Source organism: Tachypleus tridentatus, chromosome 10 (genome assembly GCF_004210375.1).
Source record: "Tachypleus tridentatus isolate NWPU-2018 chromosome 10, ASM421037v1, whole genome shotgun sequence".
Classification (NCBI taxonomy): domain Eukaryota; kingdom Metazoa; phylum Arthropoda; class Merostomata; order Xiphosura; family Limulidae; genus Tachypleus; species Tachypleus tridentatus.
Window position 1 is genome coordinate 169480402 of NC_134834.1, and position 21756 is coordinate 169502157.

The 21756-nt window shown below is 34.2% G+C and overlaps 1 protein-coding gene across 1 annotated transcript in view; it reads left to right on the top strand.

The window, feature by feature from the left end:
- LOC143228261 (brain-specific homeobox protein homolog) overlaps positions 1 to 16568 on the top strand; it is a 30578-nt gene extending 14010 nt beyond the window's left edge. The window contains exons 2-3 of the mRNA XM_076459548.1: positions 2034 to 2218; positions 15825 to 16568. Coding sequence (XP_076315663.1) covers positions 2034 to 2218; positions 15825 to 16025 — 386 coding nt within the window. The 3' untranslated portion in view covers positions 16026 to 16568. The remainder of the gene's footprint in view (positions 1 to 2033; positions 2219 to 15824) is intronic.
- Positions 16569 to 21756: the final 5188 nt, after the last annotated feature.

Below are 21756 nucleotides of genomic sequence, written 5' to 3' on the forward strand. Positions count from 1 at the left end.
AACATTTTTACATAATTATGCAAGCCTATTCCCACAAAAAGACAGGTTGATAGGTTGCTCGTTCCGCCATTTTAATAAAAAAAATATGGAAAATAATAGAACTAAGTGTCTCTCACCATTAGATTTCTACATTAAAAATAAGATCATCTGCACTGGGCATTAAAATTATTTTACCAAGAGTTAGATAACATCGTTGTTTTTAAAAAGGATATTTTGTATGTATAATTGCGCGCTGGTGAATATCTCTTGTGAACAAGTGTAATTTGATTTCGCAATTGTTGGAGATGTTACACAATCAAATGAGGTGAAATACTATAGTGTGAACTGTTTGTGAATGAAAAGTAAAGTGAAGGTTATGGGAACTACATTAAATGTTACTAGCATTGTACTCAAGGCTATTGTCTTGAAAAGATAAAGTTGAATCAGTGTTTTCTGTTAGAATAACATCAGAAGCATTTGACAGTTTTTAAATCAGGTCCTCAGTAATCTGAACATCTGGTGACGAACATAAACTTGACATGTTTATCATTATAAACAAATATTATTTATGATAAAAACATGTTTTCTTCAACATTTGTTTTAATTAGTAATCGCCCCCAGTGGCTCAGCAGTATGTCTGCGGACATATAACGCTAAAAACCGAGTTTCGATACCCGTGGTGGGCAGAGCCCATTGTGTAGCTTTGTGCTTGATCCAAAATAACAAAATACCAATTAATTAGTAATCATGGACTTCAAATTAAAGGCACGTAAAAACATGAAATTTATATTAATTTTTATTATTAGGCCTGTTTATTTTATTGCTTCGTCAGTCATGGGTGTTTCACACCATAATATTAAATGATTCGTGAAGCATGTATCGTATAATTTTGGAAAATTTTTTGCTTGCTATAATTATGTACAGCCCAGCTGATTAGTTCCAGTATAAACGAAACGCTTCTTGAGCAGCGATGTATGGCAGACAAAATGCAGACTTAAAGTCCAGCTTTTACGCCCCTGATATTGAAATCCATAATGGAATAACTAGGATGAATCCTTAACAAATATTTGCAGTCTAGCGTGTTATTTATCACGAATATCGGGCCTATTGCTTTCACCATTTCGCCATCCTTTTACCTAACATTTTACCTAAAGACACATTACTAACACCCTCTTAACAAAACATACACTGTTTATTGGTATTGCTTATCATTGCTCTATTACTAACTCATCTCGAACAAACATTGCCTGTCACTACTGTGTAATCTAAACGCCCATTTCTTTACAGGTGTTACTTATAACACCATTGCGTAATCTAAACGTATACCGTTTAGGGCATTATCTGCCTTCATTGTGCACTTAAACACTTTCTTTTTAGGTGCTGTTTTTTGTTATATGTTCCAAAATAAATAGATAATTGACAAAAAGGCTGAAACTGCAACGTTCTACCATTTTTATATTCAGTGAAAAATTATGATAAATCAGATATAGTTTTTCCATACGGCTTGAAATACATCTAAGTATGTGAATTATGGAGCTGTATTTAACGAAGTCTTATTCGAATTATCATGTTTTTCTCTACTTAGTGTTAGTTCACAAACTGTTATTCGGCAAATAATATCTACTGTCGTTCTTAATGTAATACCTGGTGAAAATATTCTCTTGAAGTGTTTCTTCCCATTTCGACGCATGAATTTGTTTCACTTCTTCTATTATTATGCGACTTCTATTTCTTTTTTCTATTCTCACGGTCCATCTTCCAAGCAACAACATATTTTGATATCACGTTTGAGTAGATTCGTTGTCATCTCTAAGAACATCTTCATCGACGCCATAAAAAGCATGAAACTTGTAGTTTTATGTGATAAAATTTTACGTTCTCCAACAGCACGCGTATAACGAGTGACAAATTATCATTTATGGGTCATCCGTAGAATAAGGGGAAGAAAACCGGATTTTCTGATAATGCTAGACAGTACGACATTGAAAATGTAAATTTTTCTTCGATATTGAAGTGCATCACAGTGAATCTCTTCTTTTCCTCCAAATATCAAGGGTTGCCGTTCCACGCCCTATTGACTACGGAACCTTCTTCCAAGGCTTGTCGACGCCGAAAGGCCCGCACCGTCTTCAGCGACCAACAACTTCACGGGCTGGAAAAACGTTTCGAGGCTCAGCGGTACTTGTCAACTCCGGAGAGGTTGGAACTTGCGACGGCCCTCAGTTTGTCCGAAACACAGGTATGGTCTCATGGTATTTGGAAAGCAATTAGGATAGTAAAAAAAAATAGATAATTCACAATTATAAAAACAGGACAATCCTATCTCTTTCGCATGACAAACATTTTTTTTTATTATCTTACTTCGACATATTTGTTCTTATCGAGAAACTCGTCTTCTGAGAAGGCAACATTCGACGTTAAAACAAACAAAAAACGGCAGTGTTTTGATTGGACATTTTATACAGGACATACCAACAATATAAATACAAATCACATTTTAGTTAATAACAAGTGTCCTTTATTTACCAAGAAAGTTAACAATATGCATTTGAAATAGATTGACATTTCTTTTTATTTACCTTCATTGAAGTATACATTAGTATCACATTGTTATCTTTAATACTACATTCTTAATGACCACAAATCGATCGCTGTCTCTAGTATCGCATGGTTATTAGCTACGAAAGGTTTCGGCATTTCTTTAAAACAAAAATATTTTACATCAATTAAATATTGTTTATTTTTCATTGGTAGACATTTACCACGACACGGTATTTTGTCAGTATATATTGAATGTTGAAATCTAAGACAGTTAATGTACAGTCAAACTTAAAGATATTTCTATGTATATATAGTTTTAAAATTTTACTTGAATGTATTGTAGAAAACGTGAATTTCATCATTATCTCTCTGAGTATGAGCACTTGTTGTTATGTAATGTAAAGCAGTGGATCCAGCTTATTATTGATACAAACAAAATTGGAACTAAGATACGTTCACTTACATATAATATCAAAATATGTATATCTTATGTTATAGACACCGTGGTCTGTTCAAAAGGGCTCGGCCTGGTCAGGTGGTTAAGGTACTCGACTCGTAATCTGAGGGTCTCGGGTTAATTTAGCAGTGTAAGACTAGAGGGAAGGCAGCTAGTCATCACCACTCACCGCCAACTCTTGGGCTACTCTTTTACCAACGAATAGTGAGATTGACCGTCACGTTATAACGCCCACACTGCTGAAATGGCGAGCAGTATTGACGCGACGGGCATGCGAACCCGCGACTCTCAGATTACGAGCCGCACGCCTTAACACGCTTGGCCATGGCGGGCCCATATTGTGTGTTATAGACATAATAACTTTTTTGTTGTTGTTTGTTTGTTTGTAAGCATAAATCTACACGATAGGTTATCTGTACTATGTCTTCCACACGTATCAAAAGCCGGCTGTTAGGATGAGAAGCCTTCTGAGTTCAACTGAGCCCGCTGGGAGACATTCCTTAGTTTACACTGTAGTTTAAGAATTATGTGTTATAAAGTTCTGGTCGGTTCTCAGGGTTATTAATAGCTTTCATTCATATCTATTTCCCACAATTATATTGTTATACTAAAACGGTGCATTTAAACTATTTCCTTTTATTTTCTGATCGAATTTTCTAAACGCATACTGATCTCAAAACATTTCATTTTGTTTAAAAAGTGCTATAATATATCATGTGTTACTTTAACTAATTTAAAATGTGTTGTATTGTAGCACATAAAGCTTTTTTTTCGTGATCAAAGCAACAAACAATAAATAAAAGCGGCGGGTTTGTTTCACTGTATTTGCCTAATTAGTTTATGCTTTTATTTGGCGCAAATCTATACGAGGGCTATCTGCGCTAGCCGTCCCTAATTTAGCAGTGTAAGACTAGAGGGAAGGCAGCTAGGGATCACCACCTACCGCCAACTCTTGGGCTATTCTTTTACCAACGAATAATGAGATTGATTGTAATATTATAACACCCCCACGGCTTAAAGACCGAGCATGTTTGATGTGACGACGATTCGAGCCAGCGACCCTCAGATTACGAGTCGAGCGCCCTAACCACCTGGCCATGCCGGGTCCCAATTAATTTTTGAATGAAAAGGCAAACAAATCCAATGTAATATGGAGATATTCATATAGTTTACTCTTTTAACGTCATCATATGGTGTGTAAAACTTGATCCGGGTCCGGCATGGCTAAGCGTGTTAAGACGTTCGACTCGTATCGTAATCCGAGGGTCGCGGGTTCGAATCCCTTTCGCACCAAACATGCTCGCCCTCCCAGTCGTGGAGGCGTTATAATGTGACGACCAATCCCATTATTTGTCGGTAAAAGAGTAACCCAAGAGTTGGCGGTGGTGGTGATGACTAGCCGCCTTCCCTCTAGTCTTACACTGCTAAATTAGGGACGGCTAGCGCAGATAGCCCTCGAGTAGCATTGCGCGAAATTCAAAAACAAAAACTCGATCCAAAGTTTCATCGTGGCATCCATTATAACCATGGTGATTGCTAAACCCTACGAGCTATAATGTTTATATCACTTTTATTATATTGTATTATAAATATGTTATGTATAATTTCGGCTGTGAGCTAACTTCAGGTCCAGAGTGTTTCTAAAACAACCCTATACCCACATATGTATATATATATATACACACACACACAGCCGAAATGCTGCAAGATAATTATACGGTTTAAAATTTAAGATTGTAAAAGTATAATTGATATATATAAATATTCATAGCAATAGTCACAGTTAGACGAGTACGATCACCCTTGAACTAATGTCAGTAATTCTTTTGTCTCTTCTATCTGTTTTACAATGTCGTAAGGATCAAAATTTGAAAAAAACGTGGTTTTTAACATTTTAAGTTTGCAGACGTACCGATGTGCCACTGGGGATCACTTGAAAATACAGTGAAGACCAATAAATGTTAAATTACTTGGGATTTTAATGTGGACACAAGAGTAATGGATGGCTTATGAAACTTTTCATGAAATTATAATTGAGGATTTAAAGAGTGTTACATTATTTTAAAAAAATAAAATGGACTTGTGTAAAGTACTAGAGAAGTGGTTCACCCTTGATCAGCCAAAACTTAACCAGTTTGCAACATTTCAGACGAAGAATTTCCTAAGTTACTCAAAGTATTTTCAAAATAATTATACTCTTAGCATACACACGCACTCACAAACATCATATCTGTGTATACGCAATTATTAATTAACTTACATACTGTGTGATTGGTTGAAACATTAGACTAACAAAGCCCATTCATTACATAAAGTGCCTTTCAGTATTAAAATACTAAATATCATAGAAATTCACAGATCTAAATGAAGCGTCTCATGATAGAAAAATAAGTAAGTTGAAGTTACAAATCATGCACACGTTAGAGTATCTCGTTAAAAAACTCTCTTTTCAAAATTAGGAAAATGGGGTAAGACGGCCATCTTAACTCTCTGCGGTTTTTAACAACCAAGAAGAATAGTTATGAGAGCTCAAAAGGCTTTGAAGTGAACTTTCTGATTATTATAAATCTCATCTACAGTTAAAACAAACATTAGACACAGACCTTTTAAAATATTGAAAAAAATATATACTTCTTGTAGTTGGGGACCAATTTAACGATAAACTCGGATAAAATGGATCCTTCTAGATGAAGTAAAACGGTAAACTATAAGAATTGCGTTTTAAAATAAATGCTGCATTTAAGTCATTTAAATTATCCCAGTAGACATCAGAAAGGCTGTGGGCCATGGGCAGGATGCGAAGTGTCTAGAACACTGGCAAGAAATAATGTAGGAACTAGATTAAGGCAGAGCATCACCAGCTGGGGGCTGCCTTACCTTCAACTGTTAAACAATAGCATCTTATTAAAAATGAGTAAACGACATATTCACGTGTCTACAATTATCTAAAACCAACAGAGTGAAAACTCGTGAAGTATATACTTTGCATTCATAGAAGCTTTAAAGTACTTACCTGAAATCAAAGATGTTCATAAAGAGCAAAGTCAAGCTTTGACTATTCACATTCCAACCAGTCCACCAGAGTAGGCCTGGTGGCTAGATCTCTGAATCACGGGATCGAACTCCGTTACCAAACACTGGTAGACGGTAATGACTAATTGTTTTTCTTTTAGTCTATAAATTCAAAATCAAGGATGGATAGCACAGGTAGCCCTGAATAGCTCTGCGCAAAATTTAACAAAAGAAGTAAACATATCTTCCAGTGTGTTTGTGGACGGGGTCACGCGATCAATAGTTACACAAAATTTTGTCTAGATGGCAGCAGGTCGTAAATGATGATATACAGAGGTAGATTTTGTTTAGTGGTGATATACAGAGGTAGATTTTGTTTAGTGATGATATACAGAGGTAGATTTTGTTTAGTGATGATATACAGAGGTAGATTTTGTTTAGTGATGATATACAGAGGTAGATTTTGTTTAGTGATGATATACAGAGGTAGATTTTGTTTAGTGGTGATATACAGAGGTAGATTTTGTTTAGTGATGATATACAGAGGGAGATTTTGTTTAGTGATGATATACAGAGGTAGATTTTGTTTAGTGATGATATACAGAGGTAGATTTTGTTTAGTGATGATATACAGAAGTAGATTTTGTTTAGTGATGATATACAGAAGTAGATTTTGTTTAGTGGTGATATACAGAGGTAGATTTTGTTTAGTGATGATATACAGAGGTAGATTTTGTTTAGTGATGATATACAGAAGTAGATTTTGTTTAGTGATGATATACAGAGGTAGATTTTGTTTAGTGATGATATACAGAGGTAGATTTTGTTTAGTGATGATATACAGAAGTAGATTTTGTTTAGTGATGATATACAGAAGTAGATTTTGTTTAGTGGTGATATACAGAGGTAGATTTTGTTTAGTGATGATATACAGAGGTAGATTTTGTTTAGTGATGATATACAGAGGTAGATTTTGTTTAGTGATGATATACAGAGGTAGATTTTGTTTAGTGATGATATACAGAAGTAGATTTTGTTTAGTGGAGCTTCTTACCTCATTCCTTCCATATTCACCAGCACCCCAGTGGCATATCTGGGAACTCACACGGCTAAAATCCGGATTTTGAGCACTGAGCACTGAGTACATTGTGTAGCTTCGTACTTAATTCCAAACAAACAAACATATTCACCATTAATTTTTCTCTTAACTATGTTTATAATAATCACTTAATGTCTCTTTAAAAATGTTTAAAGCAGTGGCAGACATTAGAATCACAGAGGAATAGTGAAAATTAAATTTGTTTTTTAGAATAGAACGTTAAAAAACAGTAAAGTACACGTTAAAACTCTACCAATTCTATGTTCACTGAGTTAGTGAAGCAAAATAAATCAATTTCAGACGACCATTTTACATTGGTTAAATAAAGATGAAAAACATATCACATGTTACTGTATGCTTTTTTTAATCGTTTTACTACGGTTCATTATTAGACGTATTACGTATAATTATAGGTTGTCTCTGATCGTGATTACAACTTCATGCGGCTAACATTTCAAGTTACGTGGTATTAATAAAAGTTCCTGTATGGCGCTCTTTTGCACTGTGTAAATTGAAATAAGTGTCTTTTTTGTGCGCGTTTTGAGGTTAGATAAGAATGAAACAGATTCAAAATTATACTGTGTGAACTTCAAACCTCAGAACTACCAGTTCCGGGAGCACACTTTTATAACTACCGCAACAACGAAATGGAATTAGTTTGTATATGTTGTAATAAGATAAGTACAATAATCAACTCTTTACACATTCCCTCAGTTGGTACCGAAGCTTCAGTCTTTTAGAAAAGTAGATCATATATCATTTATCAGGGTTTTGTTTTCAATTAATAAGGTTGGTGTGTTACATTTATAGTAAAACAAAGGAAGTGAAGGAAGAAATAGGCTTAATTTATCCAAACAGACACTAACAACTTCTAAATTGCAGCCTTCGTAAAAAGGTTAAAGAAGATGATACCTTACTCAAAGACACCAAGCGTACACTAATTAATGACGTCAAAACTGGTTTGTATGATTGTAGTTTTAAATATAAAAAAAGGGTCACATTTAACGTCACAATACAGAAATTAAATCAGAGGAAGAATGAATCAAAAATAACTTTAAATAATTTTTCATCCTTATGTTTGATTCAATAGTCGACATAGTGCCTAAAGTTGAAATACGTTTGAGTCGACGATCTATTGTTAATTTTCCTACTTTTGTTTTCATTTTTTTATTTTACAATGATAATTAAAAGAAAAAAAGAGAGATGGTTTATTAGTTACCAAAGTTAGTACTGAAAATGCTTCATGTTTTAAAAACAGATTTAGTCCTAACTCTAAAATAATAGTGATATTTGCATCGTAGTTCAAAAATACTTCTGATATTACAACTTGTTAATGCTGATTTTGGTTGTGAAGCTCACATGAATCATTGAACATTTTATAGTTTACAAACAGACTACTTCACTGCGTGAATCATTGATAATTTTGTAGCTTACAAATAGGTTACTTTAATATCCAAATACTCGTAATGTGAGTATCACAGGAATTAATTTGCTAAAGCCGTAGATACCAAACAAAATGTTATGAAAATTAAGAACTAACTTGGATTTTAACAGGTGTCTCTCTTTTGAAATATCTTATAGTATTATTTTGTCAAACGGTTTCAGGTTTAACTCAGTAGTACATAACGAGTTTTAGAATACCATTTTTTCAAGTTTCCTTTTGTAATGGCCAAACGTGTTAAGGCGTGCGACTCGTAATCTGAGGATCGCGGGTTCGATCCCCGTCGCGCCAAACATGCTCACCCTTTCAGCCGTGGGGGGCGTTATAATGTGACGGTCAATCCCCCTATTCTTTGGTAAAAGAGTTGGCGGTGGGTGGTGATGACTAGCTGCCTTCCCTCTAATCTTACACTGCTAAATTAGGGACGGCTAGCACAGATAGCCCTCGAGTAGCTTTGTGCGAAATTCAAAACAAACAAACAAACAATTCCTTTTGTGCTTTTAATTTGTGCTCATATTATTTAATTTCATCTTACTTTTCTCCAAATATTTCTTTTTCTTTTGCAGTAATTTCTATAACACGTATGAAACTGGAGTTACGAAGTTCAATTTTTGAGTCCCACGTTTCAACAAATACTGTGTTTTATTTAAAAAACAAAAGTTAGAGTCACAAATATTTAGAAATAAATACCCAAATAATGAAAATATGATAATCACGAATTAAAAAATCATATTTAGTTATTAGAAACAGAAAATATGAAAAATCAGTAGCAGAAGTGTAGATTGACGATTCTAATGCACAGGAAGGCCTTTAATGCGGTAGTTTTTTACAATTTATTGGCTTTGGCGATCGCATCTCACTTATTGTCATGACTAATATCCTATAAGATCAAATAAATCTAATTATTTTTCAGATTCTATTTTTTATCACACAATACTAATGAGTTAATATTCTACGTTCCAGCTGTTAATCTGTTGATTAGGACTGTTTGTGGGGAAACAAAAAAATTACCAACGCAACAACGATTATTTTTAGGCTGAAAAAAACAAACAAAGTAGTAAACCGATCGCTAAATAGTAAGAGCAAATTCTACAACTCTTACTCACTTATTGATGTTGTAATGTCTTGAAACCGTATTAATATTCACTCAAATCATAATGAGAGCTTATTGTGAGATATGAACAAGCACCATTATGAAATAACATCATTGGTTTGGTGTCGAGCCACGAATATAATATTAAGAACACTGAGAAACTATAGAAAGCACAATATAAATTTTACTTCTAAAATATCCCTGTACTTCTTTCGGTTGGATCCTTGAGTTGGGCATCGTTTCTGTCTCTTTGAGACATTAAGAAAATAATGCTGTCATTCTGTCCGGAAGCTTGAACTGGACTACATTTCTGCCTGCGCGTGAGATATTCAGGAAACCATGCTCTCCTTCTGCACGGGATTGGAGTTGCACAATGTTTCCACTTATATGCTGGGGTTTTCAGAATATTTTGTTGGTTTTTATTGGGTGGTTCCAGTGTTGTATTGATTCGTAAGTGCTTTATATTACAGGTAACCAAAACATCAATACTTTATCAACGTCTTCGATATCTTTAACTGATGCTACTAAACTTTAAAGAGACTTTGCTCTTCGAAATGTTACTAAAACAATACTATTTAATGTGATTTTTATTCACATACTGTTTGGTGCCAACAATAACTCTAGGACATCGAATTATTATGTTTTAAGTAAACAAAAATATAATTTAGTCGCACCCTCATTTTGTGTCAGGATAATTCGCTTCAAATAGATTCAGAAATTAGATCAAGTGTTTAATAAAAAGTGTACTGGAATATTGAAACCGACGCAACATATTTTATAGAAACACCAAAACTTTATCCAATCCTAAACTGTAAATAAAAGAAGTTCATGGAAATATCCAAATAAAATACTTCCTAGAACATTATACATGTATACAATACCTATGAAACCAGTTTCGTAGTCTCGAAGTGGTTACACTTCAATCTGGCACAAAGTAAGCGCCATAACAACTACTTGATAATTGTTTTTGTTTGTTTGTTTTGACTAGAGGGAAGGCAGGTAGTCATCACTACCCACCGCCAACTCTTGGGCTTCTCTTTTACCTACGAATAGTGGGATTGACCGTAACATTATAACGCCCCCATAACTGAAAGGGCGAGCATGTTTGGTGTGACGCGGATTCAAACCTGCGACCCTCAAATTACGAGTCTAGTGCCTTAACCACCTGGCCATGCCAGGCCGGTATTTGATAACCGCTAATAATGTAAATGAAAGGTTCTTTCAAATAATTCTAGAATGATACATGTATTTACATTTCATAAATGCTCATAAGATAAACCGATGGAACAGGAGGTTATGTCTAAGTGGTTGATACAAAATGTTATTTCCTCATTGCCAAGCAACTATAACAAATTGGAAGGATGATATTTAGAATGAAGCAGTGGGTAAATTTGTCCTCGCAGCTCCCACATTTGCCGGGAAGAGGGTCCGAATCAGCCAGAACTGTAACTTCAATTATGGGTACATAAATGTAGGGGCTCAATTACATCTTAAGTGGGGAAGGGACATCTTTTATTCAAGAGAGATGTACTTACCGATTTCCAGAAGTTTTTTATTTTTGTGTTAAGAAGATTAAAAATTACTCCTGAAAAACAATTGTTTTCAACTTTCATCGACTGACATGTTTTACATTTGCTTTAATTAATAATCTCTTTTATACGACATAAATTTTGTGGACATAGCTATCGGTTGTTATAAGCATTTTATATCTTTTAACTAAAGAATCTTATCTCTCTTTAGCCCTGATGCATATTTACTACTAATTATCACTACATTCGTTATTTATAGGTCAGAGTTTGTTTGTAATAAAGCAAATCTACATTTTCAGTACAAAAAATCCAATTGCAACCTTAACAAGATATTTTTGTGCTTTTTTTCTTCTTCTAATTTATGGCACACAGCTGTTTTAAAAATCTTGGAATAACTGTTACCAAATTTTATTAAATAATCACATTCACTCAATGCCTATAAGTTCATATACATATCGTTATTCTAATTGCTCTGTATAATGCTTTTACTATCTCGCGACTATCTCTAGAATATACTCTTCTGTCTCAAAAACCAACTAAAAAATAAATAAATAAAACAGAATTCAAAGGGTTTGTCAAAATAACCAAAGGAAGGTAATTACACCAATTATTAATGGTTTAAATTTATTTTGGTTGAGCAAAATTATTATAGTGAGCAACAACACGTTATTAAGCCTCATAAGTATTTGACTTACAGACCTCCAAACGGCAACAATGATGTCTATAAAAAGATTAATTTTCGTTATTATTCTTTATTTAGTTTATTTTTGCTCAAAGTGAATCAAATATAACCTTTTAAAATCTATCAATTTGAAGGTAAATTGATATTTTAACTCCAAAAAATATTATAACATTTCCAATATGGTACTCATGAAATTACCACAGCTATTTAATACATAACCGTGGAAATATTAAACGTATTTAGAAATTTTGACGAGGGACAATTATTCATTTTTTATTATTAGAATAAACACGATAAGATATTTGTCATTACATTCAGAGTAACGAATATCCTACACGTAAGTATAGAAACTCACAGTTATTAGCCAAAAATATTTACTTATGCATATCTAACGGCATATATTTAGTTCGTGAAACCATAATTTTCTCAGTATTTTTTTAAAAAAAGTAACAAACTAAAAACCAAAAACTTTATTTTAAACGATCCGCTAGGAGGACTGTGCTTACAATATAATCTTAGCAATACGATTTTTACTTTTTACCGTGAATGTATGATCGAATAGTTAAAAAAAATAAAACTAGTAGCACAGATCAAAATTGTTATCTATTCTTTTTATAACATTTTTTGTCTTGTACATTGTGTCTGAAATCAAAATGCGTTTTTAGGAGACTTATAATCTATAACAAGGAATTTGGTTGACTTATGGGGAAGTTTCTATTGAACATACTTAACTAGAATTACAATCTCGCTTCTCTAAATAGCAGCAGATTCTCTTTGACAAGTGTCAGATAAGGCAACATTTGCATCCGGTAATGGGCTGTTAGGGAAGAAAGTGGCAAGTAATCACCACTTTCGGGTCCATTTACTCGTTTTGTGGCTAAACTGTCTGCTTACTCTGAGATCTACTTCTTACTAGCGTTCTCTCTGCTATAGAGTATAACTGTAGCATTCACGATACGTGAGGCAACTTGTGTCTTGTTTCATACTGACTGTAATCCGACTTAATGAATGTATTAACTGTAGTGCATCACCAAAAATCCCTCATTGTTCCATTCGCTTCACGGATTTGCATAATATATTCGTTCTTTTATTGACTCCTTTAGGATATTGGTATTAAAACAAATAATTAAAATTAAAGTACACTGCATATAGCAACAAGCCACATTGGTTGCACTGTAGTATGTTATATGAAATATTCAAAAGATATAAACATTTCTTTTTCTTTTCTGTTATTCCATATTACGTTTGTTTCTGTGTGTATTTAGAAATTTCATAATTTAAATGGTATTAACATAACTAAATTACTGAACTATTGCAACTGAAAATGTCACATCTTACCTTTTGAGCACTACCAATCGATCGATACCGTTCAAGAGTTGCGCTTTCAATAATGCACATCGTGTTGTGATAATGTTGTTGTTGTTTTTGAATTAAGCACAAAGCTACACAAAGGGCTATCTGTGCTCTGCCCACCACGGGTATCGAAACCCGAATTTTAACATTGTAAGTCCACAGACATACCGCTGAGCCACTGGGGGGCTACGTTGTGATAATACAGTCCATATGTAATATTTTCATAATCTGAGAAACCGTTTGATTTAGAATCTACGTTATTAAGAACGCACTAGTGATTATAATTCAAAATTTGTGAAGTGATAAAGGAGAACTGTATCATTCATAATATTAATGATTGAAGTGTGTTTTTCTTATACCAAAGCCACATCGGGCTATCTAATGAGTCCACCGAGAGGAATCGAACCCCTGATTTTAGCGTTGTAAATCCGAAGATGTGCCGCGGGGGAAGATTGAAGTATAGAAGAAAACTTTTGTTTTCGGCTAAGTTTAATTTTTAAATGAATCCAAGGAAAGGAGGACGAACAAATCACACAATCTGCTGTATGAACTGAGATTACTTACTACTTTTGCTGACAATCAGTCCCGGTGTTTGGTAGCGCTCTAAGCAACATTTAAATCCAGCACCCCACCCACCCTCAACACAACCCATTAGTTCGTTTTGCTAATAAATGAGGCAATCGGCACTCCCCATTGAGTTAGTTCCCTGCACAAACTCACTGCTTGCACTATCTTGGTGACAACAGACAGCACTCTGTGAAAATGTAAATTATTATCTATGTAGCCTTCCGTTATTTTGTCTTTGTTTGAGCTGTATTACGGCTACAGTTTTTCAGACAGTAAAGTGAGGAATTTATACGTAAGAAACTTGTATTTTAAAGCATAACAGAAATGTCGCAATAAAATTGTAAATGTTTACGATACTTTACTTTAAACTCAGATTGTCCCTTGTTCTTACTAAACACAGTGCACTAAAAACACTTTAAGTGCATTTTATCTAATGTATTCGCTGATGATAAACCTTTTTGCACAATAGATAACCCCATCAAGTTGGCTTGTTTATAACACCAGTGTTATGTTGTTGTTGTTTTAAATTAAGCACAAACCTACACAATGGGCTATCTGTGCTCTGCCCACCACGGATATCAAAACCTGGTTTTTAGCGTTGTAAGTCCGCAGACGTACCGCTGAGCCACTGGGGGGCTAACACCAGTCTTAATGCGATATGTTCAGAATGAGAGTTACACTTGTACGTAGGTAAATTCTCTATAATAATAAACAGGAGAATTGAAAATATTTAGTTGGTAGGTGAGCAACAGAAGAAAGGCCTCAGATCACAGTGAGAAAATTAAAATTGTGATAGCACTTTGGTTTAAAATTTGGTTGAAAGTAAGACTGATCCTACCCCCAAAAAAGACAAAAATAAATGTTCGTTACAGCAATTGAAGAATTAAAACGATCTTAAATCTCTGTCGATTAATGGGTATAAAAGGGACCTTCACAAATACCTTGTCTCTGCTATACGAGACAAAAGTACCGTACAACTAGTACAACATATTAAAGGCCACTAAACTTTACATACTAGAGATCTTTATGCGTTTAGCTAGAATACACTTACATTAGAAATTTAGCACAAAAACGAGCATCATGACCTCTTTTTCTATTGTCACAAGCAGGCGGAATGGATCACTGACCCTCCAGCTACCAGTGTGAATGTTGATCCCTTGTTGTTGTTAAGGTTCTAGAAACGACAAGAAAACAAAGACAGTCTGGACAGGCAACAACAGAAGATGATAGATACATTTTGGCAACAGTAAATTTGCAATAATTGTTTGTTTGTTTAGTTGTTTTAGTGCGAAGCTACACTGTAGGATACCACAGAAAATCAAAACCTGGACTTCTGCGGAATAAGACCGTTAACGTACTGTTAATCCACTAGGAGGCATTTCGAAAAATAAACTTGAGTACCATGTTCAATAACAGTATAACTAAAGTTCATGGTAGAACATTGCTAGAAGCAGTAGCTATATGAACTGTATATATGAGTTATTACGTTAACTAGTAATATCTGTGCACCTGTTATTCCTGATTGTTGTCACACATGAACATGCGCAATGGACTATCTGATTTTCTCATCGAAACTCGGTTTGTACCTTTGTAAGCCTCAGACGTTTCAGCGAGAAACCGGGGGGGGCATTTATTCAACTAAGAAATGGCTTTCATCACCGATTAATTTGCTTAAAACATAGCATATCAATGGATTGCCTGTCTTCACATATCAGACTCGGGTTAAGTCCTGTTCGAGTAATACGCTAATGAGCATTAATCCCTCCTATCAGCTACGTAACACATCAGTGCTGTATTTTTCATGATTGCAGTTCATTAGGTTTCTAAGGGTTTTATCAGCATGAAAAGTAAAAAAAAACATAAGTACCATTTTCATTAAAGATTGTACATACATCAGAGCTGGACAAGCACACGTGAAGAACGTTTTATTTATATTGTAAATTTTTTGTGTCCTAGAGGATTGTTTCTAATTGTTTCAGTAATATATATTAACTTTTTAGATGAAGCGAGTATGCACATCTCTCAGTCTACATAAAAAAAACACACCAAAAAAACGTTGTTTTTCTTTCAGGTGAAAACGTGGTTTCAAAACCGTCGAATGAAACACAAGAAACAGTTACGAAAATTGAATGAAGAGCAGAATGCTCGCGAGGTTCGTGAAACTGGCCGTCTTGGCAGCACCAGCCCTCAGGAGGAAACAAGCGACAGCGGAGATTACGACGCAATGATGGCAGAGCCTGAAGTTGACGTTGTCGGTGACCAGGAACACTAAGTGGTTTTTACAGCGATAAAAGCTAGCCTTGTTGTAGAGCAGAAACAACCTCTCTTCGTTAGAGGATGAACGGATGAACAAAACTATTATTTGAACTTTTTTTGTCACTAGTTTTATACACCTGTATAGTAGAAAAAACATACTGTCTTGATGGTAACTCTAAACGCTGGATTATTAATATTTCACATGAAACTAAACACAGTAAAAATCTCAGGTTTATTTCCAGTATAATTCGCTTCAAACTAGAACAGTGTTCACTATTTTCACTAGTCATTCGAAAGGCAGAAATGTAATTAGGAATGCGTAATTTCTGTTTTTGTTGTTGTTGGATTACTGTGTGTTATCTTTTATTTCTGATATAATTGTTGGTACTTCATCATCAACTAATAAAGCACAAGCAATGTGTGAAATTTATCGTTAAATACGGAGTCACATTTATTTCACTCTTTGGAGAGAAATATCTAATTGTTAAAATAACAGTGTGATTTTATTGTATCTATTGTTGTAACCGTGGTCAATAAATCATCGTCGCCAGTAGAATAACCAGCTAGTAAACTCAATAACTGAGACAGCGTTTTCTTTATTTTTTGTTAAGGCCTTCCTCATACAAAGATAGAAATATTCATATTCTTACAAATATCTGTGGTTAATTTGTAAATTATGATCGTCGTATAAAGAGAGAAACACATATTTTCGAAACTTGTTTACTTTAATAAATTGGAATTTTCCCATTGTTTTTTCTGGTAGTTATATGTTTTCTTTCTTATCCAGTTTTTCGTGTTTTTATGTGTTTGCTTTCTTCTTTTTTTTCAACAAATGGTAAATTTTTTTCCGGATCGTCGTAGCTTGGTGATGTTCGTCGCCAAGAGAAATTCACACTATTCATAGCTCCGCCTGCTCACTACGTGCGCACGCCCACTTAATTTCCGCGCAATTAGTTCATGAGAAGCTTAGTGATGGAGAGATTGAACAGTGGACTACAGAGGGAGCCCTACAATAACCGCAATAATAGTGCACGTGCACTAGTCCTGAAAGGAACAGCTGTTACGCATGTCACATAATTAATCGAAAACGAGAGTAACTGGTGTTTCAAAGCACAAAAAAGAACGACTATTAGCAAAACTTTGTTATTTAATCCATCGAATTATTTGTTATTTTGAACAGTATATGTTACGACACTTTTTTTTAAAAAAATAGTTATAATTAATTCAAGACTTAAAAATCCTAAATTAACTAAATGTGATAATTCCAAATATTTTGACTTTTTATATTTTAAAGTGATTTTGATGCGGTTATGCTGGTTTATTTCTTCCTGAAAAATTTTATTAAATGCTATTATTTAAATCCCAACTTTACCTTTGTAAAATAGTATTGAATATATAAACAGAGAGGCATGAAATATTATTAATGTAATATTCTATATTTTTTAAACTAAAAATATCACTATTGCATTATATGCTGTATCAAAAATTTTAAAATAATCAACAACACTATAAAAACATAAATCTTACTACTCAGATACACGTGTGTTCCACTAATATGTAGTATTATTTTAGCGCTTCCAGAAATGGTTCGTATTTTATTTTTCGTTATCGCTGAAAGCGGAAACACTTAACTGGCCCTTATGGCGTACAAATGAGTCCGCCTCAACATGAGGTCGTAGGGATGTGCATATCAAAGCCCAGTGAAAGTACCCTTTGATGATGGGATTTTACCTGACCTGTGACATCACAGTTCAAGAGATAGCAGCCAGTGGAGAATAATTTCACAGAGTGTCATCATAGTGTTAAAAAGCTCTGGAAGTTGAACTCGACTGATATAAACGTGTGTCCAAACCTTTGATTACAAAAGTGAGATCGTAACGACGTTTATTTTCACCACGATTTAAAAAAAAAATCAGACATTCTTCTTACTACATTACAGTCAATTTTCGTTTCAACTTAATTGTATCTGACAATAAACAAAGCATTTTATATGTTTGCGTGGCAAAATTTAAGCGTTTAAATACATAAAACTAATAATTTACGTTTTCACTAAGTTTGTTAGAGTTTGGCCATTTGTATAGTTTACACTATGTTTTTGGTAAACTAGTTCAAGTTACAATCTAACTAATTTTTAAAAAGGACTATTTTGTTATAATAATTTACATATAATACATTCAAACTATGCGTATTTATTTTACGCATGACACGAACTAAAGACAAAACGATATTTCTAAACGAAAATGGATTTTTATAGACGTACTGTTATATTTAACTCTTATAGAATATGTCAGTACCTACATAGCCTTCTAACAGCCTATTTGAAACCCTATTATGTCTGATTTTACACACAAATTATTAAACTACATGAATTCTACGCGAATTATTTTACGCTAACTAAATACAATAATATGAATGTTGCAAAATGAAAAATATGAAAGGAAGCGGTTTAAACCAGTTTTTGTAGCTCATAAATCAGTTCTGACTGAATACGAGGAGCATATAATATAATTTTCGGGCACTAACATACCAAATAAGTCATATTCTATAACTGAAAAAGTATACGACGTTTTCTGTAGGATATCTAATCTCAAAAGTAACGATTTTCAAAACACATTTTTATAGTATATAAATCAAATTAACTAAATGAAACAAATGTAAACATTCACCATTTCATTTTTTGTAAAAGAAACAGTACGTGATGGTGATCCTGTATTTTAAATAATAAATAATATGTGAGTTTTCATAAAACAAGTCAAATCACTAAAGTAACTTTTTCAAAACAGATTTTGAAGTGCACTACTGGCCAAAATCTTAAGGCCAATGGACATAAAGAAAAAAATATGCATTTTGCGTTGTTAGACTCAACCACTTATTTGAATAGAGCTTCGAAAGATGAAAATAGAAAAGGGAAAATAAAAATAAAAAACGTTTTTAGTATTTAATAGGGAAAATGTGAACACCATGAAATTAGTCTAAATACTAGCTGGTCAAAAGTTTAAGACTATACTAAAACGAAGCGTTAATCAGTAAACACGAACGAAATTTAGTCATTTGTGTTCAAGCATTAGTGTTGTCAACATCTCCCACTGACATCTCATGTGTTACATTGGGTAAAGACATGGCAACAGAGTTTGAACGTGGCAGAATTGTCGAGCTGCAAAAGCACGGTCTCTCTCAATGTGCCATCCCTGGTGAGATTGGGCGAAGTACAACTGCTGTTGCAAATTTCTTAAAAGACCCTGAGGGATACCGAACGAGAATTTCAAGTTGTCGGACCAAGAAAATGTCGCCGGCGTTGAGCAGGACACCAGCCGATCGTCGAACCAAATTAAGGCCCTCACGGACGCAGAAAGCAGCCCATTAATAATAAGACGGTATCTACGAGAGAAAGGCTTTAAAAACCATAATCGTCTTCAAAGGCTACGCCTCCTTCCACACCACGTAGGAAAGTGGACGAAGGATTTGTTTTCTGATGAGAAAAAATTTAACCTGGATGGTCTAGATGGCTTCCAACGTTACTGGCACGGTAAGAATATCCCACCGGAGACATTTTCTAAACGACACAGTGGAGGAGGTTCCATCATGATCTGGGGTACTTTCTCCTTCCATGGAACAATGGAGCTTCAGGTTATACAGAGGCGTCAAACAGTAGCTGACTACATTGGCATGTTGGAGAGAGCATCCTTATTGACTGAAGGCCCTTGCTTGTATGGAAATGACTGGACCTTTTAGCAGGACATTGCTGCAATCCACAATGCCCACAGGACAAAGGACTTTTTCATGGCGAATAACGTGATTCGTTTGAACCATATAGCGTGTTTGCCCGAACTGAACCCCATTGAAAAAGTTTAGGGGTGAATGGCAAGGGAAGTCTACAGAAATGTACGTCAATTCCAAACAGTGCATGTTCTTCGTGAAGCCATCTTCACCACTTGGAATAACATTCCAGCCAGCCTTCTGCAAACGCTTAAATCGACCATGCGAATGTTTGAAATTATTCGCAATGACAGCCGTGCAACTCACTACTGAGACCTCTTGTTGGAAATTTTCCTACCCTGTTTAGGACTTCGTTTTGGTATGATCTTAAACTTTTGACCAGCTGGTATTTAGGCTAATTTCATAGTGTTCAAGTTTTTTATTTTTATTTTCTCTTTTCTTATTTTCATCTTTCGAAGCTCTACTCAAATAAGTGGTTGAGTCTAACAATGCAAAATGCATATTTCTTCTTTATGTTCATTGGCTTTAAGATGTTGGCCAGCAGTGTATATAAAGTATATTTATTTTTCACAAAACAAAAATGAACATTTTAACATTTTAACATTTAAAATATTTTAAATCGTCTCAAAATAAATAGTAAAGGTCACTGATTTCCGTAAAATATTATAATGTCTTGTTAAGTATTTAGCGTAATAAACGTCTTTTGAAATGTAAAGTCAAAATATTTTATAAAGTGAAGGAGTTTTAAGGTTATAGTTTAGTGACGCATTAATCCGATTGTCACAAATGTTAATATGTAGTGAACATAAAATCGTTTTGTCATAGAACATAGCTTATAATAACAAAATCAGAATATGAAAAGCGATTTCACATTTTTTCATCATATGCATTGAGAATAAAGATTGTTTTGAATTTTGCGCAAAGCTACACGAGAACTACCTACTCTAGTCGTCCCTAGTTTAGGAATGAAAGACTAGAGAGAAGACCGCTAGTCACCACCACCCACCGCCAACTCTTAGGCTACTCTTTTACCAACGAATAATTGGATTGATAGTCACATTATAAAGCTCCCATGGCTGAAAGAGCAAGCATTTTTGGTGGGGCGAGTCAAGCACCCAAGCCACCTGTCCGTACCGGACCGAACAAAGATTAATCACTGGTTTTAAGATGTATCTGTCACGTGGGTTCTTAGATGTGTCCTCGGTAAGGTCATGAAATTGCAATGTTAAAATACGAAGTTCGATCCCTTGCGATTGGCAAAGTGCAACTAGCTCTTTGTGTAGCTTTAAAGTAAAACAACAACTGTCACGTGGAATTGTTTCTACATTCGTATAAAAATGAGAGAACATATAAAGTAGTTAGCACGTCTATGTAACATAGAAATGTGTATCTCCGAAAGTCACAAAATCAGTTTAAACAAGATAGTAACTTATAAACTAAGTAAACAAGTATTTGATGAATTATGTTCAAACAAGATAGTAAGAGATAAGCTAGATAATCAAGTATTTGATGAATTACGTGGGCGACCAGTAACGTCTATATTACAGATCTGAAGGTTGACGCTGCCACTTTTGTGAAACTATGTGTAAACATTGAATACTGACTCATTTGGATTATACTAAACTTTGATCGAAAGGTTTGTACTTTAACTCTGTACTTATTAAAACGCAAATGTAGCTGTTTTTCATGTCTAAGATAAACTAAAGCTGTGAACAAACATGCAACATGTTTTTTTTTGCAGAACTTGCAGTTTATACAAGAGGTATTAAAATATTTTCAACAATAAAATTTGAAATAAATGAGCTTTTCTCTCCAATTAAAAAAAAATTAAACCTCTCTTTTGCCATTCCGACTAAATCAGGACATATTTAACAAGGGATTAATATGAAAAGTAAGGTATCTTATTAAATCACTTTTGACGTTTTATTTCTTGAAATAAAAAAAGTTTTAAATAGAGAAGATATATAGAATGTATATCCATTAACAAAAAATTATAATGTGTTTTAATCAAATGATTATTAGAATACACG